General features: G+C 43.4%; 1 protein-coding gene across 3 annotated transcripts in view; it reads right to left on the bottom strand.

Moving 5' to 3' along the window:
* Positions 1–25448, bottom strand: part of TTC27 (tetratricopeptide repeat domain 27) — a 156560-nt gene that overhangs the window by 65499 nt on the left and 65613 nt on the right. For all 3 annotated transcript variants that reach the window (XM_075535540.1, XM_075535541.1, XM_075535542.1), the window contains exons 10-11: positions 24668–24781; positions 371–466 (exon numbers count right to left, since the gene is read on the bottom strand). In XM_075535540.1, the coding sequence (XP_075391655.1) occupies positions 371–466; positions 24668–24781 (210 nt within the window). The remainder of the gene's footprint in view (positions 1–370; positions 467–24667; positions 24782–25448) is intronic.

Genomic DNA, 25448 nt, shown 5'->3' with positions numbered 1-25448 from the left:
ACAGTCTACACCAGAACTCAAGTCAGGGGCATCGCATGGATTATGACTCATCGTGACCCTATGTGAGAGTTCTCTTTGGCTTGTGAACAAATTGCGTAAAAGACGCATGCTCTGGCAGAAATTTCTAAACGTCCTTCTGAAACATAAACATTTTCTAAATTAAAACATGTAGGCTAGGGCTTATTCAATTTCTAGAATTTGATTTCAAGGTCATCTTAAAGCTTTAAAAAATTCTTAAAAGCCTTTAATCAAAAGAGCAATTTCAAGTAATTGAAACGCCCAGGCATTTATAACACAATTTAAACTTATTCTTTTCTAGTCCATTTCCCTCTTTGGCAGTTATGCATTTTCCAAACTAGAAGAAAAATACCTGAATGGCCCAGTGAGGTGGTACCTGGCAGCAATAGAAAATCTTCAGTCGCTCCAGTACAGAGGTTGTCGTATCTTCAAATTGGTCTGCAAGAGCCTAAGGACACATTCTCGAATTAGCATCTATCTACATGTGTAATGACAGGTTAATATAAAAGTCTTATAAAAGCTACACGAGCACATATACAAAGGAGGTTAGGATGCATGACGTTTTTTTCATTATTGAAAGATTAAGCCAATTATAACCTAGCCAATATTGACACACACTAGTCAAGATATATATTATCAGGAAATGTTTTTTAAGTAAGATATTCTATAATGGTTCTTAAAAGAATTAGGCTTTTATTTATGAGCCTTGAACTCTATAAAAAAAACTGTCCTTCGTATATATCCATTTCACAAGCATAACGTGAAACCGGTTTGTAACTTGCAAAATACTATGATTGTTTTTGTTGTTGGGGTCATCAACTTGGTTCCAATTAATAGCACCTCTGCGTACAACAGAGACACCACGGCGTCACGCACCCTCTGAAGACTCAGCACAATGCTCGAATCCACTGTCGTGGCTCCGGTCTCAACCCAGCTCATTGAGGGTTTCCTCACAGGGCCTTGACTGTGCCGGGCAAATCATCCTTCCCCAGGACTGGTCCTTCCTGATCATCACAGGCCCAAGGTACATGAGATGGAATCCCATCCTCCTCACTTCCAGGGAGCATCTCAGCTGTACTTCTTCCAAGACATTTGCTTGTCACAGTCCTCGTGAACACCACTAATTTCAATGTGCCATTCCTCTCTGAATGTCCTTACTCACAACTTTCACCTGAAAGATCGTGGCTGAGGTCAGCCACCTTAAAGAGTCCTTCGCGACATTCGCCCAAATCAAACGTGTCATTTGTTTTCTTGGCTGCTGTTTCCATGAGCATTGATTCAGATAAAATAAAATCTTTGACAACTTCCGTCTTCCTTCCAGTTATCCAGTTGTGGGGAATTTTTGCTTTATATTGAGGTAGGCCCCTGTGGTACAAGGGGTTACTCACTGGGCTGCTAGCCACAAGGGCCACAGTTTGAAACCACCAACTGCGCCACAGGCGAAGGATGAGGCTTTTACTCCCATAAAGAGTTATAGACAGTCTCGGGAACTCACGGGGGGGCAGTTTTAGCCGTCCTATAAGGTCAGAGCACACTTGATGCAAGGAAATCCACCACCACCCTTTTCTTTTATGTTGAGGTAACCCCTTCTGAAGATTGTTGAAATGCCTCTCGTTTAAAACAAGAAAATCTATGTCATCTCCATATTACAGATCGTTGGTGGGGGGAGCTGCAGGGGGCGCATATCGGACCTCCTCTGGCTTCCCTATGCGGCCACAAGGCAGAAGTCAGACATGCTTCCACCCTCCATCTTCCTTTACTTGGTTCCAGCCTTCCCTCCATGGCACTCTACTGCATCTTGTTGGGTTTGGTGATTCATTGCAATGGCCACAGAGCACGCACAGACAGCACTCACAATTGGAAAGTGGAAGTTTTAGGGAAGCCAACAGGTTACCACAAGCCAGGACCAGAAAATATGAGGTGCACGGTGCACAGCAACACCTCTCTTTAGTCATCAGCCAGGTGTCTCCCCACATGGTCCCTCGATCATCTGTGAGTCAGAGAGTCAAGCTACTGCTCTGCCTCCCGGCCTCACTGTCTTCTGTTCTGTCTCATGGTCTCCTTGCCTCAGCCTTAACACCCCACACTGAGATGCTGACCATGCTGCACTGGTGGCTCTTCTTCCACGGGTGGGTACCTCCCGCGGAGATGGCTCTTAAACACGGAGGGGGAGCTTTGAGGAGAGGCTTTTTGTCTTTCGGTAGCTCACACCCCCAAGGAAATGAGGGTGGTGGCTTGGTTCACACTGTTTGAAGGCAGAAACTTAAAGGTAAGATGCACTTACCTTCATCCTGTAAATGAAAGCGCCCTCTAAAATGGGATTCTAACCACAAGCATAGAAGTAACTGACTACATCTCAGCCTTCCTCCAGTTTAGATACTACATATACTTATATATATAGTCTGGATGATGCTATTTCTTTAAAAAATCAGAAAAAAATTATATGAAGCACTATTTTATATATTCAAATATTTAGGACTTTTTATTGAGAATGCATTTTTTTAGAAAAGCAATGCATGCATTGCATTGAGCAAATCTGCTGCAGAAAACACCTTTAAGATTTTGAAAAGGAACAATGTCATTCTGAGGGCTGGGGGAGGGCGGGCTTCCACCCAAGCCATAGGATTTTGAATTACTTCATAAGCACATGAAAGTTGGACACTGAGTAGAAAAAGCCGAAAAGAATCTATGGCATTTGAATTGTGGTGCTGGCAAAGAATACGGAAAATACCATGAATTACCAAAAGAACCGACAATTCTGTCTTGGAACAAGTACAGCCAGAATGCTCCTTAGAAGGATGGCGAGACTGTCTCCCGTAACTTGGACATGGTATTGGGTGACAGCCCCTGAAGGAGGACATCATGCTTGGTAAAGCAGAGGGGCGGCGGAAAAGAGAAGGCCCTTGGAGAGATGCCATGACACGGTGGCTGCAACAACGGGTTCACGTGCAGGACGGTGCAGGACCTCACAGCTTCGTTCTTTTGTAGGGTCATTGTGGATCAGGACAGACGCTATGCCGCCTAACTACGTGAAAAGTAAAAGTCCATCTGTCTTCCACTCTTTCGCTCTGGCGCAATGAGGCTGGGTACTCGTGATGAGAGGCCATCTGTACAGTGCCCTGGGCAGCCGCCTGGTGCGTGCCCGGAAAACTCCTCCCATGGACTAAGACACCTCCACTGGTTCTGGACAACTAAACCCTCAGGAGCTACATCAAAGCACAGGTCATTGAGACGGCTGGTTCTCCTCTAAGCAAAGTTCCAGGCCAACCACAAGGTAAAGTGCTGGCATTGCCCGAGGCACACACCGTTGAGACGCACACCGCTGCTAATCAACGTTAGGGATTCCAGCGCCCCAGAAGGCCAGAGAGCTAGTTCCCAAAAGTCGTCCGCGGAACACCCTACGGAGTCTGGTCCTACTCTGGGACTGCCGGAGCCTCTATAGTTACACCCATTCCATTACAAACCCCGTGGGGGAGGGGTGTCTGCTGGTTAGTGATCAGTCACCAGAAAGCTCACGTGCACAGGATCCCTCTGAGGGCAGGCACACACTTGGATGGCAGTGCCAGGATCATGGACAGCCTCAACGGCTTAATTCATAATTACCTTTACTATCAATTCTAAGAAACAGCTTTCTGTTACTAAACACTTACACTGTCTCTCAACTGTAAAACACCCTGATCTTTTATGCATAGTCGAGAACCCGTATGTTCTTTTTGTCATCTGACTTGTGTTCAGAGTCGTCTTATGAGGATTAGAAGGCAGCCAATCACCAGTGCTAACTTTCTGATCATTATGGACAAGGTGTGGCTATGTAAAAGAAGGTCCTTTTCTTTGAGGATGATGGAGCAACAGGTGGACAAGGTACTTACTCTCCAGTGTTTGAGGACACAAAAGGCAAGTGCATTGTACTTGCAACTTTTCTGGTTAGAAATTTCAATTTGAAATTGTTTCAAATTTTACATAGCGTATTTTTAAAATGTGAAGATTTCACAATACATCTAAGAGACAGCAAGTCCAAGAAAGGAGCAAACATCTTAACATGTGCCAATAAAACCCACAACACGAAGATCAATTTCTCAGCAGGGAAATAGTTCCTAAATGGAAAATGGTCTATATTGCAGTTGGGGAAGATGCATATGTTAGTCTGAGCATACCCTAATAGAGGAATTATTGTGTCCTGAGGTGAAGTGTGAGAAAATATTCATTACATAACTACCCTGACAATCCAAGACGTTACTCAAGCAAGTAACAAAGTCAAAACAAATTGAAACATAACCAGACTACTAAACTACTCCGGGTCGAAATATTTTTTAAAGCTTTCTGGCCTGGCTTCACAGAAACCTAATAGCAAAAAGGTTGCCTGCTTCTGTCTAAAGCAGTTTAGTTTAATTGAGGTGGGGTGGGGGTGGGGGTTGTAAAAGAGAACCATTTCTGGCTGAAGACATGGTGATAACACATTAGTAACAGGGAGCACTGAATTTGTAAAAAACGGAGTAAATTTTCTTTGTCAACCTTTTGAGAAAGAAAAAATAACTAATGAGCATTAAGTAGTAACGAAAGAAAACAATGCAATACAGATTTTACCTTTACTAAATCCTAACTACATTATCAAATTTTTCTTTTCAAACAAAAGTCATGCTTTTTGCCGCCTTTACGCCATCTAACTAAAGTAAAGCAAGTTCTCTGAAAAAAAAATCAAACTTCCTAATTTATAACTAAATAGAGTTACTGAGTGCTGCCATACATTCCAAGAAGGTCCTGGTGGCACAGTGGGTGAAGCGCTGGGCTACTCACCAAAAGCCTACAAGTTGTTCCACAGAGAACAAAGAGGCAGTCTGCTTGGTAACAGTAAGAGACCTGGAAAGCCTTTGGAGCCGGTCTCCGGGGTCTCACAGGATTGCTATGTGTCTAAATCAACCTGACAGCAGTGGGTTTTCTCTGGGTTGGTTTCAGGTAGCTCCCAGTGAAGTGGCAAGTAAGCAGAGAACCACATTTACTTGAGCTGGGAATCAGAACATGCCCCTGCGCAAGACCAATTGCTCTTTACAAAACCCGATTGGCCGATACGTGTAGTAAAACAACTTTAAGAACAGACCTCTATGTTATTTTCCTGGATGTGGTGACAATGTCATTAAATGTTGTGCTGCTAGCTGCAAGGTCAGCAGTTCAAAACCACCAGCCGCTCCACCACAGGCGAAAGGCCAGGCTTTCTACTTCTGTGAAGAGTTAGTCTCAGAAACACAGGGCCAATTCCACCCTGTTCTGTTGGGTCGCTCTGAGTCAGAATCGGATCAATGGCTATTTTTATGTGTCCCTATCTTAAAAACATGACAACCACATACAGAAGTAGCCAAGTTGCCATAGAGTTGAATCTGACTTACAAAGAACCCATACGTATTAAAATACAACTGTGCTCCATATGGTTTTTACAATGGTTGGTTTGGGGAAGTACATTTCTGGACATTTCTTCGAAAATATCTCCGAGTAAACTCGAATCATCAACCTTAGAGTTAGCAGCTGAGCCCTTAACCTTTCGGACAATATGAGGACTCTCTACCAATAAGGCCAAGGGCATTACACGTAAAGATAATGGGTGTACTGTTCATTTCCTGCTCCCCCAAATGGATTCATACTAGTCTCTCTGCTAACTCACTACAAAGACAGGACATACTCAGGATCTCTCGGGGCATTTCAGAACTGGATTATCATTACTAGCCACCCTTTTTAAAATGATTCCATTATATTCAAAATTGCGGGAGGTACTGTAAAATGGAAAAAGCACCCGCTGGTAAGGTAAGTCACTGTATTCTAGGTTTGTCCCCAGCCAGCAAATTATTTAACCACAGTGGCATTCACCTATGAGACACTTTTCAAAATAATCCGTCCACTTCTAACAGCTGATAAGTAAATGGCTTTCTCAAGTGAATATTTTGTTTCACTTCAAGCATTTCAGAAGAATTGTTGGTTATGTTAGGGATCATTAGCTGGCCACAATTAGCACGGTTATTCTTCGAGCCAAAGACAATGGTAGGATGTCGAGTACCACAAGAAGGGCACTGAACGACAGTGATGCTCCCATTAGCACTGTGCATATTTCCTTGAGTGATTCAGAAAGGCTGAAGTTCAAACCCACCCAAAAGGTGCCTTTGAAGAAAGATCTGGCAGTCTCCTTCCAAAAGGTCACAGCTTTGAAAACACTAGGGCGCTCTGCACACCTACGGTTTGCCATGAATAAGAATCAACTTGACAGCAACTGTTTTGTATTTGTTTTAATGTGCATGTCCACGAACATAAGCAATGTGTCAGTTGGTGCAGGCTGGACCCGATCTGGTATCCAAATTGTCTCTATTTTTGGTTTGTACTGCTTGGTTTGTTTTTTGTTCGTTCAGAGGGGTTCCATCAGTGGAGGTCTATCCTCTTGAAGCCGTGTTACATGACTTTCCATTTTTCAGTACATGGAACCCAGGATTGATGGACCTCTAGGGACAGCAAGTAGAATAAGGGGCTCGGGGGCAGGAGGGTACAGTGGGGGTGGCAGGGTAAAAGGGAGACGATGCCAAGGAGTCCATGTGGGAAAAAGAATGGTTGGAAACTGATTGTGGTAGCAATTGTACATTCTACTTGAGGTGATTGAAATATGAGTGATACGTTCTATGTATTAAATCCCAACTAATAATTTAAAAATCTTAAAACAAAAGAAACTGTAGTTTTACAAGCCTTCATTTACTCTTAAAAATGGCCTCCAAAGTAGTGTGTCCTCCACCTGTCACTTGCCACTCTTAGTTTCATGGCTATGAAATCTGGTACGGTGAGGTGGTCTTTATGGATAGACGGCAATGGCCAACAGAGAGGAAAGGGAAGAGATGCAATTATGCCTTCAACTAACCGCTCAGAGGCGGTTTAAGCCTTTGGACCAGCACCTAAGAACTGAAAACAAGACAGAGTCCGCTCTGAGAACAGTGATGGCAGAGAGTAGGGAGCAGCCTGGGCCATGGTCCCAGGGGACTGGGAGAGAGCCAAGCCACAGGAGAGTCTAGTACAACTGCTGGACTATACCACACGTGACTTTAGGATGCACAACTATGTAACGTGAGGCTGTTTCCACATTGTAAGACCCCTTTCATTGTGACTTCTGCCCCCTCACCGCCAAACTCAAGCCTAAAAGCATGTGTGCCTTGAGAGGCTATACTGATGCATGTGGATCCTCTACGCCCATGCGGCACCATCCTTACCTCCCAGCAACCGCCCGGTCAGTGAGTAGTTCTGTGGAAAGGAAAATAAAGAATCCAATCCCAGCAAAGCAAAGATACACCCACCCTTTTTACTGCTGTGGTTTCGGTAGAGAGAGGGAAACAAAACAAAACAAAAAACTCTCACAAACACTGGAGAAGCTCTAGCCTACATTTTTTAATTAGCACACGGAGAATGATTTAGTATATAAAGATCATTCTCAACAAAGTCTGGTATGACTTAACACGTTATCTATGTGATCAACCCTAAAAGCAGGGCACACATCACTTCAAAAGAGCTGAACTGGTCCCTTCGGACCGACTCTTTCACAGACGACTATTCATTCCCCCTGGAAATACATCAAAGCATTTACCAGCTATCTGAAAAGCTAAGAAGAAATTCGTTGACAATCTAAAAGGTCTGATTCATCCTATGCCAGATCACCTTATATCTGCTTTACTGTACAATTTTTGTGTGTAGGTGTTGCGGGGTCAGTGAATTATTTAATATGGTTCTTCCAGCCAAAGTCCTTAACTCCCACCAAACAGCCTTGTCCTGCTTGGGTCTAGTAGGAAAGTGGGTTAAGATAGTGATAAGATTCACTTGTAATTGTCAACAAGATTTCCTGGAATGCCATCCTGCTGTGTATAAAATGAGCCCTCTGGGAAGCAGGAGAAGGGATCTATCTCATCACCAGCAATAGCCAAGAGTGGAGTATGCCCTCTGGACCCAAGAGGGAGCTGGGTATGCTTACCCACGGAGCTTGAGCTGAATAATGTCTTAGGGTTGTGATTCACGGTAGAGTGGTGTGCCCCTTTGGGTATGTATTAGCAACCCTGAAAGAATTTGCAACGTGTCCTGATAACGCAACTCTCCTGAGCATTTCTCATTGGCATTACAACTTACTAATGTCTTTTATAAACCCCTGCATCATAAGCTTTTTTCTGAGTTCTGTGCAGCCATTGCAATGACTATTACAACCTAGAGAGATCAAGCAGAGCACAGAGCAGACAGATGTATGTGGGTGAGGATTCAGGGTGAAACCAAAACTCACTGCCACCATGTGAATTATAACTCACTGACTGCAATCGTTCAGCTGTACTCCACACATGGAGGACCCCAACTCCACCTCAAACCCAAGAAAACGTAGAATGAAGCAAGCAGAATGATCCTTAAACTCTATCGACAACCCTACCAAGTAACAACAATACCTATACACCTACTGCTCCTCTATGTCACAGGTGGGAAACCAGCTCAGGAAGAGACAAATGTCATTTGCCCAAAGTCACAAAGCTATAAAGTGGGTGAGTGAGAAACTCATTCAGACCTCTCTGGTTTGAGAAGACTGAGTTTTAGTTCTTGTGAAACACAGTGATCCACCCAAGCTATGGCCCTCAGATGATCCCGGAACCTTAAAGTAAATCAAACGGCATAAATTAGTAAAGAATGCTTTGCATTAAGCATGGTGAACACTGTCAAGTTCACAGGCAGATGCAAGTATTTCCAGAAATCTCCCTTTTTTGGTATGTAAGTGTGAAACTCAAAATTTTTATCACTCCCAATAAAGACTGTCGATTATATTCCTTGGCATAATGAGTTCGCTTCATTCATTTTTTACTAAGATGTCTGAGAAATAACGAAGTGTGGGTACCAATAGTTGGTCCTGTCGGTGGTTCTTCTGGCTAAAAATGGCGTCCTGTGGAAAAGAGCAGCTATGTCAGCTTGCAACACAGCTCCTCAGACAGGTGCGCCCGCAAGCAACCGCTTCACCTGGACGTGCAGCAGCGCTTTGTGAGGGCTTTCCGTTTTACACAGAAAATGTGAAAAACGGTACAAACTCCAGGGGGTTGGTTAGTAACTGACACTGACTGATGCGTCAAGACAATGCTAACCAAATTCGTACTCTCTGGATTCCCAGCAAACATGTGACGGCCGAGCACGCAGTGCCTCGTGGTTGGTGCCCTGATGATGACCAGTGTGAGGGGCCAGCAGTTCAAACCACCACGTCAGCAGCAACAGGGGAAAGCGACATTGCAGTGTGATGATGAAGGCGGTCTGGACCTGTGCATCCTCTGCTGCCCCGAGCAGGCGCACTTGTACAAGCTCGCAGGCCTTCCCTGCCCACTTCCCACCTCCAGCTTTCACCCGAGACTTCTCCAGTGTTTAAGAAAACACAAGTCTTTTTTTCATTGTCTTGTATTCGTTTTCTAGGGCTGCGATCAGAAAGTCCAAGCATCTCCCAGTTGTTGAAAGTTCACCTTATGTAACTTCGCTTATAACGAAAGGCCTCTAAACCTGCTTCTGCTGACTGAAAGAAATCCAGAAAATTTTTGTTTGTTTTTTTTCGAGAAAAAAAAGTTTAAAAGAAAAGCTAGCCTTCCGTGTTTGTTTCAGCAGCGAGAGCCATGCCAGCTGCTGTGCCCACCCCGCTCTGAGAGCGGCACCAAGGTCCTTCCCAGCGTCGGCCACCGTAGCTGCGGTGCAGGGTGACTGTGGGTTTTAGGTGTTATTTGGTAGGCTATCTGAGGGGTCTGAGCATGCTCCCAAATTTTATCATGTAAATTCATAGAAACTGCTCTATGCTTTATACCATTTCAGCTCGTGGATGGTATTTTTGGAGAGTGATCGACCAACTGGGAGGCTGCAGAGAGCAGCACTCTCTGGTCACGCTGCGGTTCGGCATGGGCTGCTGCTCTCACCGGCTGCTCCACAGAAAAACAGATGTGACTGCTGGCTCCGCCAAAGATTTAGTCTCCGAAACCCTACAGAGTCTCCAAGAGTCACAAACAACCAGACCAAGGGTTGGCAGACTTTTGAGGCAGAAGAGCCAATCCTGTCCCTTACAACTATTTTTTAAAAAATTTTTTAATTAATCTTTTTTTGGGGGGAGGGGGGGTGAAGCTCTTACAAATCTTATCACAGTCCCTTATTCAACTCTATTGAGCACACTTGCACATAGGCTGCCATCAACATTTCCAAACCACTTACTTCCTACTTGAGCCCTTGGTTCCAGCGTCTGAATTATAACCTTTCAATGTTTCAGGGGTATTTGAGCCGCAGGTGCATACTGACAGAGCCGTGTATTGGCTCCAGAGCTGGTTTGTCAAACTCTGGACCTGATGGGTGGGTTCAAAACTAGAGAAATGCATTCCTTCACAGGCCTGAAGTGTTTCTTCCGCTGCGTGTCATGGGGTGCACGACTGACTAGAGCTACCTTCTATGATCAGAAGAGATTGCCCCATGGGGTTTATGAGGCTGCGATCCTGATGGAGCACACTGCCAAGCCTTTGAATGGCCAACCTTTCGATTGGCAGCCGAGGACTGACGCACTGTCCACCAGGGCTACAACTCTAAATGCGGGCATTGGCAGAGGATCTAGCAGGGGGTCCTTTCGGGCCTGTTCCAGCTTCTGGAAGGGCAGTCCCGGGTCCTGAAAGTTGGGCAGCACAACTCTAGCCTCTGCCTCTCTCTTCACAAGACTGGCTTCCCTCAGAGTGTCTCTTCTGCCCACCCCTCACCCCCAACTTCTTAAAGACACAAACATGTTCTATTAGGGCCTACCTTCTCCAGGGTGACTTCGTGTGAACTAAGTGCATCTGCACAGATGCTAGTTTTCAATAAGGATCACCAGTGTCACCACTAAGACTTTCAATATGAAGGGGGGGGGGGCAGAGGGGGAGGCAGGAGTGGGAATTCAACTTAATCTATAGCACTTGTCTTAAGAGATGAGGCGGTATCCTGTTCAAAATCTGCAAACATAAAAGTAAAAGGAGTAACAACTATTTATTGATGACTAACACCTGAGCAAGTGGTTTATGTTTTACCTGAGTAAGTGTACAGTAATAATAATTAACTAATAATAGCTCTTAATAATAGTCCTACTTCCTAAAGCAGGTCTCATTCAAATGCAAAGCACTCATTCTTAATTAGCCTCTGGTAGGTCTGCCACATCAATAAGACTCCTGTTCCCATCAGCTCCTGTTTCGTCACAGCATTGGCCCCCAGACTTTGGCCAGTAAATTTTAACCTTCTGTTTGGTACAAACAGGCTTCAAAAAGTTTGAGGAAACATTCCATTACCTTTTCCTTCCATTTTTCCATGAACTTTTTGAAGCCTCCTCTTACATACTTGGGCACCAGATGGAAACCCTCTGGAGCTGACAAGGATTAACAGGAAGCCTGAAAGAAAGACTCACAGGCCCAGACTTCTGAGGGACCCACTGAGGATCTGGACCTCGGAAACTCACGGGGGCAGTTCACCCTGTCCTCTAGGGCTGCTGAGTTCAGCGGACCATCAATAGCCCCGGAGAGTTCATATGCACGAGCAGGTTGAGAAGGAGGTTAAGAGTCCTCTCCTGGGGAACACTACTGCAGCACCAGTTTAATCAACACAATAGCTGGCTCTTTCAGATCCCTCCTTGGATCCACTGGAAGTATGTAAAGAAGTTCCACAGTCTCATCTGAGCCCTGGTAGCGCAGTAGTTAAGCACTCCGCTACTAACTGAAGAGGTTGGTAGCTCGAAGCCACTAGCCTCTCCATGGGAGTTTCCGGCCTGGGGAACCACGAGGGAGAGATCTACTCCGTCCCACTGAGGGCACTATGAAGCACCTGGAGAGCATGGGTTGCTGAGCTATTGCCAAGTGTCTGCTCTCCTTTCATTCTTTACTATCAACAAGAGTTTACTTTATGCTATATATTGAATAGCAATTTGTCCCACCCCTTTGCCACGCTAACCTACAACCGAGTTACTGCATATTTCTTACAAGTATTTCTTACCACGAAACTCGTATCTGCGTTCAGACTGCCAGTACCCCTCTGGGCACCCCTTTCTTGGCCTTTTCAGAAGCTAATTGCACCCTGCCAAGTGCCCTTCCTTCCCACACAGGGCCGCAGCCCAATGGATACGGGGTGTGTTGGGTGCCCCTCCCCTACGCTCCCATGTCAGAACCCAATCTTTTCTCACAAACCGCTCCCACCTGTGCTCATACCTTTCCTCCACACGGTGCAGCCAGCACGTCTTGCTGTCTTTCTGTTCTCTTGTCAAAGACCAGCTCTTAGCTTCCGCAGTGCAACAGTGGTGAAAAGCACCAACTTCGAAATAAGGAAAATTGATCTGTATTCCAGCTCAGCTAGAAAGTCTCCAGTCATTCAAATATTCTGTTTGTCAGCTTCTCGCGAGCAAAAACGCAGGCGATGCAGACTTCTTACGCTAACTTAGAAGCTAACCTATCAACAGGCAGTGAGCAGTTGCTGTTAGGGGGCGTCCCATCGGTTCTAATTCAGAGACTTACGGACAACAGAGCAAACACGGCCTGATCCTGGACCATCCTCACAATTATTTGTGAGCCCACAATGCCAAGCCAGCTCCTGGAGAGTTTCCTGGGCCCTCTACTATGCCAAGTCTGATGTCTGTGGAAGCGTCACAATCCGCAAAGACACGGACCCGATTCCAGCATACGCCTCGCTGTATGAAAACACAGGCACAGCCACAGGATCATATCCTACTCTACTCTTCACTAACATTCAAAACCACACACAGGTGTTCATGCAGGGAAGTACACAACTAGAATGGAAGATGTCTTTCACTCCCTCCGATATTTACAAGGCTGAATGGAATGGCACCGCTGGCTAAACAGAAAACACTGTCATTATCCAATGTCGTTGGGCAAAGGCAAAGAGGCTGGCTGCTGACCAAAGGGCCAGTGATTCACACCCACCAGCCCCTTTGTGTGATGCCAGGCCCGCAGGAATGTGCCTGTAGGGGTTTCAACATGAAAAGGATGGCAGCTCGACTCAGTCTTATAGAGTTACTATGATCAAATTTGACTAGGGAGTAAGGATTGAGTGGCACGATTCCTTTTAAGGAGATCTGAAAGGATTTGGCAACTTAAAAAACTGTACCTATGTACAGTGAGGAAACTAACAGCCAGCATGTACTGAAAGTGTACTACAGACCCCCCCACTCCCCATTTCACTCCACAGATCAACAGGCGTGTGTACCAGGTAGGCACCCTGCTATCCCCATTCGATAGGACAGGGAAGCAGAGAGACCACAGCAAGGACACGGTCTCTCCTGCTCGTGGACTGTGAGGTCAGGGCTCCTCTGGCAGATGAACGTGCTGACACGGAAGCACACGGAGCACAAAGAGGAATGCTCCTCAGAAGTGAGTTTCACGTGACTTCATCCCCATACTTTGGACATGTCATCAGGAGGGACCAGTCCTAGAAAAAGGAGATCGTGTCTGGAAAAGTAGAAGGTCCGTGACCAAGAGGCCACCTGGTAAGACGGACTGACACAGCGGTTCCACCCGGGCTCCAACCGGGCTCCGTTGTGCGAATGGCACAGGGCCAGGCAATGTGCTGTTCTGCTTTGCGGCACACGGGCATTGCATGAGTCTGAACCTACAACCACACCTAACAACATAGTTAGGAAAAGAATGATTAACATTTGAACTCTGAGAAGCAAATACACTGGATCAAAGCTTGAACAGACACCCACTCAGGGAGCCAGTTAGTGCTGAGCTGACTCGAAACAACAGCCTCGGTGTGTCAGAAGTCCTCCACAGTAGATCACAGCCCTTGCTACCAGGGAGGCTCTGAGAGAGTCAAACTGCCAGCTATTGGCTTAGCAGTGGAGTGTGTTTACTGCTTGCACCACCAGCCTCCGCTCACCAATTACACAGGCATAATGTCAGCCGAATGACTAACTCCTCGTCTTCACCAGTCTCCGGGCCTTGTGCAGGGCCCCCACAAAGGCGGCAGGCCGCTCGCTCTGTTCTCCACTCAAACCACATGTCCTCCAACGGGCCACCAAGCATATGAAGCACAATCACTAGCCATTCAAGAGATCCTAATCAAGACATCAAAGGCCTGCCACCTTCCACCGGCATTGACAGCCAAGGTCACTACAACAGAAAATAACAAATGCTGGAGAGACGGCAGACAGATTGGAACCCTCATGCAACGCTGGTAGGACTGTGGATCCATATCACCACTGTGGAAGCAATATCGTACCACCTCAAACAACTGGGAACAGAAATTCCTCACAACCCAGAAATCCCTCCGCTGGGTACAGATCCTAAAGAAGTAAGAGCAACAACACCAACACACATCTGCACACCTAGGTTCAGGGTGGCACACTGTTAGGGAAACGCCTAAATGCCCGTCGGGAGAAGCATGGATAGGGAAATCTGGTATATAAACAAAGAAATACTATATGGCTAAACAAAGGAACAGTGGGGAAAACATGAAGCGTCTCATGACAGAGACGGGCCCGGAAACCATCATGCCGAGTGAAATCAGTCAATCACAAAAGGACCAATATGATAGGAGACACTGTTGTAAGGTAAATATGTATTAACTGAGATAAAGACTTTCATGCCAAAGAGAACAGACTTTGAAGACTGCCAAAGGAGATAGGTGAGGGAAGGGGAGTGAAACAACAGGCTAGCCCTGTGACAGGCGCTAATCTGGGTGTGATGGGAACAAGCAGTCCATCGTCAGTGGGAGAAGAGAAATCAAGAGAAGGTGAGAGGATAACAAAAATGAAAAAAATGTTAAACCATGCAAAATGGTCAGTACACCGAACATACCGAATATAATCCACGTGAATGTTTTTTATTATATGCACATGAAAATAAACTGGAACACATGCACATTCTGAGATACTAAGCCATGGCCGAGAAGCCCTTCATCAGAACAAATGATCATCTTGCCACAGAGGAAAAGCGCCGTTCTCTAGGAGGTTCAGAAAAGCAGGGTGAACATGGTCCCTGTTGAAGAAGGAGTTAACTCATGAACCCCAGTGTCTTATCACTTCCTACTATGACCTCAAAGGGCAGTGATTTGTGCATGTAATACATCACTTTTTTAAAGGAAACCTAACAATAAATAACTGCCATTCCTTTATCTCCTTCCCCTCCCTTTGAAAACAAGAGTGCAAGCCCCTGAACTGTGACTGACTGACTGCCCTCTGGGAACGAGGGCAGGCTTAGTGAGACCACAGTGACAGGCCTGTGCACGTGAGCTTTGGCATGGACTTGTGACCAGACTCAAGATTTGGAATGGAATGATATCAGAAAGGCTAGTCTCTACAGCTTTCAGAAGAAGAAAATGCCACAGAAAAGCATGATCTTTCATTTAGCTAACTCTCAAGTCTTGTTAATAAATGTAGAATTCACAATTCCTTTTATAATTTGGCACTCAGTACACATTGACTGAGTGCCCAATCTACAAATACAGAAATAAATAAAACATAGAGCCTGACCCCACAAGGACAGAAAATTTCCAAATAAAGTAACACATAATTTAAAAACCAAACAGGCCCATTGCTGTAACACTGATTTCTGACTCATGGTGACTCACCAGGACAGAATAGAGCCATTTCAAAGGGTTTCCAAAGCTACAAAATAATTTTTCTTTTTTTATTAATCATTTTATTGGGGGGTGCTTACAAATGTTATAACAACTCATCCTTCAAAGCTACAAATGTTTATGAACGCTGACTGCCCGATCTTTCTCCGTGTTAACAGCTGGTCTGTGTGACTGTGGACCTTTCAGTTAGTAGTCAAGTGCTTACTCACTGCGCCACCGGGGTTTTTAAGATGTAATTCAGCACATTATCTCACTAAGATGCAGCTATGAAACACATACGGAGAGGCCCCAGGAATGTCCAGACTTCCATGGAAGGATGGAATTAAAAGATATTGGAATTTTGCCACAAACTCTTTGAAGCCCCTTCATAGTTCAATAGATGAAAGATATGTGGAGAACCCTTGATGACACAGTGGGTTACAAGTTGGGCAGCTAATCAATCACAAAGTCAGCAGTCGGAAACTGCCAGCTGCCCCATGGGAGAAAGATGAAGCTTTCCAGCCCCGTGGAGAGGTACAGACTTGCACACCCACAGCAGCAGTTCTACCCAGACTTACAGGGTTGCTACGGGTCGGCATCAACTTGATGGAAGTTATGGACTACAGACTGGAGTTCAGAAATAGTAGTTCAGGAAAACTTCTAAACTTCTGCAGGAATTTCCCATTATCTTTTCATGAACCTTTTGAAGCCTCGTATGCAACACACACATGGCCAGTGGCAGAGAAAGAGGAATGAGTCCAAGCGAGGACTGATGAAGACCTTACAGTAATAGAAGGCACTTAATGGCTATGGAATAACCCCAACTTCAAATATCATTCTTGTAGAAAGCTTACAATGGAACCAAGACAGGGCACACACCTGGGTCCATTGAAGGAAATTTATCCTCATGGTGAATATTTGGGTAAGAGATGGAAGGTGGCAGGTGGGTATATACTATGCTTAGTCCCTGTGAAAATGCCCCAGGGCAGCTTCTGACACAAGGGCCTCAGAGGATGGCATCCTGTGCAGCTAGACTTCTTCATGGGAGGCTCCAGGGTCCTGAGGAACCCAGACCTGCATCTGAGAACGCGCTGCCCCGCCTCCAGTTCAGTGCATGGCTCTTCTAACCAAGCGTCTGACTCCTACCAAATGACGGAGTGGGAGCAAGAAGCAGGGGTGAAGAACTGGAACTGGAACCAGACTGTCTGACCCTAGAACCCAGGCTCAAATTTAGATGCATCCTTGTAGGAGAAAGATATAAAAAGTATCTTTTAAAAAAAGTAGTATCACCTAAACTGAAACTGCAATATATAATCAGCGAATCAGATGCCAGAGATATTCACATGATGACTTAAATGTCTCGGCGACAGTGGTTTTAAAACTAAGACTCTATACCCAAACAATTAAATTAAGATGGAAAAATGCTTTTCACCAAGACTCAAATTTTACCACCCATGATCTATATATGAAAAAGTTAACCAAAAAGGTAACCCAAAAGCACAAGGAAGTTAATACCGGATATGAAAGAAATAGTGTAGCAGAGGATGATCCAGGTGATTTTGAAAAGTCAAAAAGAAAGTACTGGAGAATCTACTGGTCCCCGATACTTGAGACATCCACCTCCGAGTAGTAAATGTTTACAGGCAAAGCACTGCTTCTCTTCCCACACGTCCAACCACACCATGTGACAGTGTACCGAGCAAACTCACAATGCTGTACAAGTGGGATCAAGCTCTAAAAGAACCATCGAGACCAGACACCGACGGCAAGTTACAGAAAACCTGCAATGCTCCCTGACATTCATAACATGAGGGGGACAAGATGGATGCTGATTTCCTCATCATTCACAGTGGAGAAGCAGCAGACTCTGTCTGAAGTTGGTAGATCAACTGCACAGTACTGCTTGCTGTGCCTGAGCTGTGGAATGTTATGCTGTCTGCCAGAGCTCCCAGTCAAACGACTGTTAACAGGCATGGAAACATACGGAAAGTATAAACATTTGCAATCACAATAGAAATCACTAGAGCAGCAGCCTTCCTACACAGATAAACAAATGGCTAGAAATATTCTAGGAGTTAGGGAAGAACTTAACTTTCATTGACGATCCTTCTACACTTGATCTTCGCCAAAATGACGAGAAGCGTTTTGACATCCTCCTAAAAAAACACTACATTTTACTATGTACAGCACTAAAAAATGCTGAGATGCCGTTTAAAACTCAAAATACGTAAATTAGAGTGCTTCCCAAAACAGGAAATTGGTTTTAAGTTGTGGCACCTCCATTTAGCATTTCTTTAGAACATGGAGTGATTGAACTAGATTTTTTTTTCTTCACTACCAGGGCTAGAGGTATATGTAGGAAACAGAGTCAAACAAGCTATTGTGTTAAGAGCAAAAAAAAGTACAAAGCAATATAGACTACAAGACCCTATTTATAATAAGATATATTTATGATTACCCTGAGTTGGAATTCAACTCTATAGCAACTAACAAAATATTTATGTTTATTTAGGCACAGAAAGATATCCAGAAGAAGGTCACAAAGTATTGACACTAGAAAGCGAGCAAGGAGAAAAGGCATCTTTTACTTTACGTTTTTTCTGTGCTGCTTACATTTTTAATAATGAGCAGGTATTATTTCTATAAATAAAACAACTAAGAACAATGATTTACTTTTTTAAAAAAACTCTGCCACTGAAAACTATCAATTCTGTTCAGGAGCTAGACGTAATGCTTGAAGAATATGTACTGTTGATTTTTATTTTTAATCAAAAGGACTTTTTTCTCAAAGTATTCGAATACAAATAGAAGGATAAATGTGCAAATCTTGACAGCATAACATGGGACAATTCTTCCCCTCGATTAGACCTTACTCTTGGTTATGACGTGCCTTTAGCCATTAGCAGCAATTGGACAATAATATTAAGAACTACCATCTTTAAAAAAAAACCAAACCACAGGAGCATGAGCAATAAACTCTACAATGGCAATAACCATTCCATTCTGGGAAATTTCTCCTTCCAAGAACAAAATGATAAAAATCTCTATTCCTTCAAATGCATTCAATCACAGTATCAAGAAAACATGTTCTGTTAAGCCTACAGGCACTATACAATGAACCAGGAGGTAAAACAGAAGCACTAATGCATTCTTAGGCCAATTAACTGAAATGTCCCATGGAACCATGACCCTAAACTTCCAAATTAAGGAATCAAATTCCCTGAGGCATTTGATGGTGCATAAGTAGCCAACAAACACATGTCAACAAGTCAAACAATAAGCTTTTGGCTCACACACTGCAAAAGCTGATGAATCCCAAGATAGGCAGATAAAACAGCAGGCTGCTGGCTCAAGATCAAAGAGTCACAGGTCAGATGACAACAAGTCAGATGTAGGAGTCAGATCCAAGCAAAAAGCTACAGAGCTTTGCCAGAACATTCCCATAGATTGGATCCAGCCCACACCCCTGAACCAATTCCCTTTCAACTGACTGGCTGCCCCTCACAGATACTACCATGGATATAAATAAATTATATCTGATCTCATGGAGAATGACTACCCCATTACACAATTGCCAACAACACCACAACTACCAAACTACAGAGATTCATGAACCAGCCAAGTTTACACACAATTTTAATCATCATACTAGTTATCATTACTGAACACTTTTATCACAGATTCTGTAGAATTCTGATCAAAAAGGGGAGAAATGAAGAACAGATTTTCAAATCTCATGGCCTCTGGACTACCTAGTTATAGGGGCGCTGGATGAATCCCTGCAATTAGTCCTAAAATAATCTTTAAAGTGTATCCAACAAATATTCCAGATATCTTGCTAAAGTCAAAAAATTTGGTTTACCTAGTGAAAACAGGTCTGAGTTGAGCACTGTGCATTTTAAAGAGCTACCTATATATCTGGGATCAAAGTGACAATAGCAACCAGAAAGGTTAGAGAGAAATCTTAGGGGGTGATGAGTTATATTCATAAGGGAGGGACAACTCTAAAAACAAAGAATGCAATCAATGTAATTGAATTATATAGAGAGAAATGAATGAAGCGCACCAGCCTGAATGATCATGAGGTGTCAATGGAATCAGGTCTCAGGCATCAAAGACCCAGAACAAAAAAATCATATCAATGTGAATGAGGGGGAGCATGGAGTACAGACTCCTACCCAGCTGTAGACAATTAAGCAATGCCTTCAGAAGGGTCACAAGGAAGAGAAGTGCCAGTCAGCGTGCAGTGTACACTAATAAGAAATAAAACTTTCCTCTAGTTCTTTAATGCTACTCCCCCCCATTATCATGACCTCAATTCTACGTTACAAATCCAGCTAGACCAGAGCATGTACATGGGAACAGATAAGAGCTCGCAACACAGGGAATCCAGGACAGATCAACCCCTCAAGGACAATAATGAGAGTAGCAATACCAGGAGAGTAAGGGAAAGGTGGGAGGAGAAAGGGGAACCGATCACAATGATCTAGCTATATCTCCCTCCCAGGGGGGACAGACAACAGAAAGTGCATGAAAGGAAACATCAGTCAGTGTATGACATGAAAAAACAATAATTTAGAAATTATCAAGGGTTCATGAGAGAGGTTGGAGGACAGATGGAAAAAAAATGAGCAGCTGATACCAAAGACTCAAGTAGAAAGCAAATGTTTGAGAATGCTGAGCGCAACAAATGTACAAATGTGCCTGACACAATCAATGTATATATAGATTGTGATAAGAGCTGTATGAGCCCCCAATAAAATAATGTAACTTCAATGTAAAAAAAATTCTAGAGGTAAATACATAAAACATAAAAAGTGAAGAGGAAATAATGAGTAGATTAAACCTCCGATAAATCCCCTTTGACGATAAGCCTGGATTGGTATTATCTATCCATAAAGTTGGTAATGGGACTAACGGTTTCTTGGGAGTATGGCAGGGGAAGTTAGGAGGAAATGGGGGCTAATAACAATGAATACAAGAAAAAAGAAAGGGTTAAAAATTGATCTTGGTAATGATTGTACAACTCTTCTTGATATGACTGAACTATTGAATTATATGATGCGTGAGTTATGTGCCAAGAGAACCATTTTTTAAAAAGAAGAAGTAACATTGAAACTTAGTTGATAAACTAAACACTCCCTCCACCATCTAGATCAGGGTCCTCAAACCACTGATAAACTAAACACTCCCTCCACCATCTAGATCAGGCGTCTTCAAACTACGGCCCGTGGGCCACAGGTGGCCCGCCAAGGACATTTATCTGGCCCACTGTGTGTTTTTGCCGTTTGTTTTTTACTTCAAAATAAGATATGTGCAGTGTGCATAGGAATTTGTTCACGTTTTTTTTTAAAAAACTATAGTCCTGCCCTCTAATGGGTCTGAGAGACAGTGAACTGGCCCCCTGTTTAAAAAGTTTGAGGACCCATGATCTAGATGCTAAACTACATAACTAGAGACCAAACAAAACCTTGGGCTGATGGGTACTTTCAGGAATACAGATTCTTAAACAATATAACTCTTGTTAACTAGAATATAGTAGCTTGCTTTAAATGAAAAATACAAACTTTTACTTCGAAGTAATTTTAGATTTACATAGAATTTAGATGGTCACAACAGAACACTGAACTTTTAGAAATATCACTTTCAGAACTATGAAGTTAACATTTTTTGAGATTTATCTTGATCAATTTGCATTGCAGTCAGTTCATCAGAAAATCTCTGTGAGAGACTCACTGAATAGGTATCAACACTAACACTACAAGGAGAAACTGAGGAACTGCAGTTTAATGCTACATGTGGCCAGTTAACTAGGGAACATTTTTGGCTTATGATTTCCTTATATAATTTTTATCTATGGGATTAACTGCTTTTATCATTTCATTGGGGGGCTCCTACAAATCTTATGACAATCCACCATTCAACTATATTAAGCACACTTGTACACTTGTTGCCATCAATATTTCAAAAATATTTTCTATTTGAGCCCTTGGTATCAGTGACTCTTTTTTCCCCTCCCTCTCCCACCCTCTCACTCTCGTGAATACTTGATCAATTATATATTATTGTTATTTCGTGTCTTACCCAGTCCATTACCTACTTTTTCTGTTATTTGTCCCACGGCAGGGGGGGACGACTATATATCTAACCTTGTGATGGGTTCTCCCTTTCTCCTTCTTACCCCTACCACTCCTACAAGACCCCTACCCTGTTATCGCTACTTCCACTACTGTTCCTGAGGGTTTTATCTGTCTTGAATTCCATGTTGAGAGCTCTTATCTGGACCAGCATGTGTACTCCCGTGTAGCCAGATTTGTAAGGTAGAACTGGGTCATGGTAGAGGGGGGGAAGAAAACATTCAGGGACTAGAAGAAGGATGTGTTTCGTCGGTGCTACACTGCACCCTGGTTGAATTGTCCCTTCCTTGTAACCCTTCTTGGGGTGATGTCCAATTGTCTACAGATGGACTTTGGGTCTCCACTCTAATCACCCTCATTCACACTGATATAATTGTTTGCTTTGTTCTTTTGATACCTGATACCTGATCCCATCAACACGTAATGATCACACAGGCTGGTGTGCTTCCTCCATGTGGGCTTATTAGCTTCCCTGCTAGACGGCTGCTTGTTTAACTTCAAGTCTTTAAGGCCCCAGACCAGCGGTTCTCAACCTATGGAACACGAACTTTTTGGGAGGTCAAATGACCTTTTCACAGAGGTCACCCAATTCACAACACTAGCAAATTTACAGGTATGAAGTAGCACCAAAAATAATTTTATGGTGTGTGTTTGTGTGGGTGGGGGTGTTCACCACAATATGAAGGACTGTATTAAAGGGTTAAGGCCTTAGGAAGGTTGAGAACCACTGCCCCAGATACTATATCTTTTGATAGCCGGGCACCATCCACTTCCTTCACCACATTTGCTTATGCACCCATTTGTCTCCAACAATTGTGTCAGGAAGGTGAGTATCAAAGAGTGCCAGGTTATTAAAACGAAGTGTTCTTGTGTTTATGGATAACTGCTTATTTTTTAATTAACTTTTACAGTCTCTTTTAATGATTACCAAAAACCTACAATACAAGTACTACTGTCGTTGGCATGATCGACAGGGAGGAAAAGGAAGATGTAAGCCCACTGCCGTGGACTCAAGCAGCTCTGGTGGTGTGGTGGTTATGAATTAGGCGGGTTACTGCAAAGTCAGCCGTTTAAAACACCATGGAAGAAAGGAGAGGAACTCTACTCCCATAAAGAGCTACAGTCCTGAAAACCCACGGGGCCAGTACTACTTTATCCTAGACATAGGGTAGCTATGAGTTGGAATTTACTAGATGGCAGTAAGTTTGTTTTGTTTGGTTTGGTTTTTTTGGGCCTCTTTTGAGCTGTGGGGTTGATTTTGACCCATAGTGACCTTATAGGACAGAGTACAACTGCCTGACTTTCTGAGGCTGTAAATCTTTTTGGTGTTGTTGTTGTTGCAATTCTTCTTATTATTTATTCTGCTATTTTTAAAATAATTTTATAGGGGCTCGTACAACTCTTATCACAATCCATACATCCATCCATTGTGTCAAGCGCATCTGTACATTTGTTGCCATCATCATTCTCAAAACATTTGCTTTCTACTTGAGCCCTTGGTATCAGCTTCTCATTTTCCCCCTCCTCCTTCATCCCCCTCCCTCCCTCACCCTTGATAATTTATAAATTATTGTTATTGTGTCATGTCTTACACTGTCCGCAACATCTCCCTTCACCCACTTCTCTGTTGTCTGTCACCCAGGGAGGGAGTTATATGTAGATCATTGTGATCAGTTTCCCCTTTCAACCTCAAATTCCTTCCACCCTCCCAGTATCGTCACTCTCACCACTGGTCCTTAGGGGTTCATCTGTCCTGGATTCCTGTGTTTCCAGTTCCTATCTGTACCAGTGTACATCCTCTGGTCTAGCCAGATTTGTAAGGTTGAATTGGGATCATAACAGTGGGAGGGCGTGGCATTTAACAACTAGAGGAAAGTTGTAAGTAGAATTGGGATCATGATAGTGGGGGCACGAGAAGCATTTAAGAACTAGAGGAAAGTTGTAGGATTCATCGTTGGTACACCGCACCCTGACTGGCTCATCTCCTCCCCATTACCCTTCTGTAAGGGGATGTCCAGTTGCCTGCAGATGGGCTTTGGGTCCCCACTCCGCATTCCCCTCATTCACAATGAAATGAGTTTTTTTTCTGGGTCTTTGATGCCTGATACCTGATCCCATCAAGACATTGTGATCGCACAGGTTGGTGGGCTTCATCCATGTGAGCTTTGTTGCTTCTAAGCTAGATGGTCGCTTGTTTACCTTCAAGGCTTTAAGACCCCAGGCACTATATCTTTTGATAGCCGGGCACCATCAGTTTTCTTCACCACATTTGTTTATGCACTTGCTTTGTCTTCCGCGATTGTGTTGGGGATGTGAGCATCATGGAATGCCAGTTTAATAGAACAAAGTGTTCTTGCATTGAGGGAGCACTTGAGTGGAGGCCCAATGTCCATCTGCTACCTTAATACTACTAAACCTATACATATATGCACATAGATCTATTTCCCTGTCATCAAATATAAATATATTTACATATGTACATGCCTGAATTTAGACCTCTATAAATGCCCTTTGCCTCCTAGTTCCTTCCTCTATTTCCTTTTACTTTCCTCTTGTCCCACCATCATGCTCAGAGGCTATAAATCTTTATTGGAACAGAAAGTCTTGTTTTTCCCCCGGGGAGTGGCTGGTGAGTTTGAACTGATATCCTCATGGTTAGCGGTCTAACACATAACCCACTACATCATTAAGTTCCTTTAATTTCCATACAGAGGTAAACATCGGATTAAATACAAAGGACACAGAGCTACTAAGTGACAGAGCTAGGCATGGAGTCGGGTAATCAAATGCAGGTCTCTACAGTCTAATAACTAAGTGCCTGCGTACAACAAAAACCAGCTCGTTCTTTTATTCACAATGCACATGTACACGTTCTGAAAGCAATAAAGTGTGCAAGGAAGAAAAGCCAAAACTGCCATACTAACTCCTACCTGAGTCTGTCTCATAGCCCGTTCCACTCGGCGTGTACTTCCTCTCTCAAGTTTTGTCCGGAGGATCAAAGCTGATGTCTGGATGGCCCAGAATTTTGGCTGTGAAAGCAAACACTAACAGAAAAGAAAAGAAAAAACACATACAGAAGGGATGAGTAAGGCAATCTCATTCTGCAGAGGACAACATTAATTCCTCTCCAACAGGATCTGAACACTTCCAGATTCAGACCTGAAATCATCTCAGTTGGAAATAATAAAACATGAGCTCTCAAAAATTGTTCTAAAAAATTTATTCATTTAAGTTGAGTCATTATTTAATCTAAGTGATCTAATTCTTTTTTTTTAAGTGATCTAATTCTACTGAATAAATCTCTTAGGAAAAGAGAAATCAAGTTCTATCCAGATAATCACAGGTCCTAAATCAAGTTTATCTAACATAAGCTACTAAATAATTTTTTATATCCCATGGTTATATATTTTGAGAAAATAAACTTCATAAAAGTAAACACGATCTTTCTCAAATTTTAAATAAATTTTAGAAATCACCCATATTCAAAAATGGAAGCAAATTAGTAGCAGTCAGGTACATTTTAATTATGAAAACATCCCAGTTCATAGACACAGGTGCAAATCAAACCCCCAGTGCACAGAATGGCCGGCAATGAAGTTTTCCTTCACTTAGACAGGAAAGAACTTATTTCTCAATTTCCATTATACCCGTTCTGAAATGAAGGAGAAGGCACAATGACCTTAGAAAAGAAAGGGAGTCTCCTAGGTAAGT

The sequence above is a fragment of the Tenrec ecaudatus genome, chromosome 17 (genome assembly GCF_050624435.1).
Source record: "Tenrec ecaudatus isolate mTenEca1 chromosome 17, mTenEca1.hap1, whole genome shotgun sequence".
NCBI lineage: Eukaryota > Metazoa > Chordata > Mammalia > Afrosoricida > Tenrecidae > Tenrec > Tenrec ecaudatus.
This window is presented reverse-complemented; position numbering and strand designations above follow the sequence as displayed.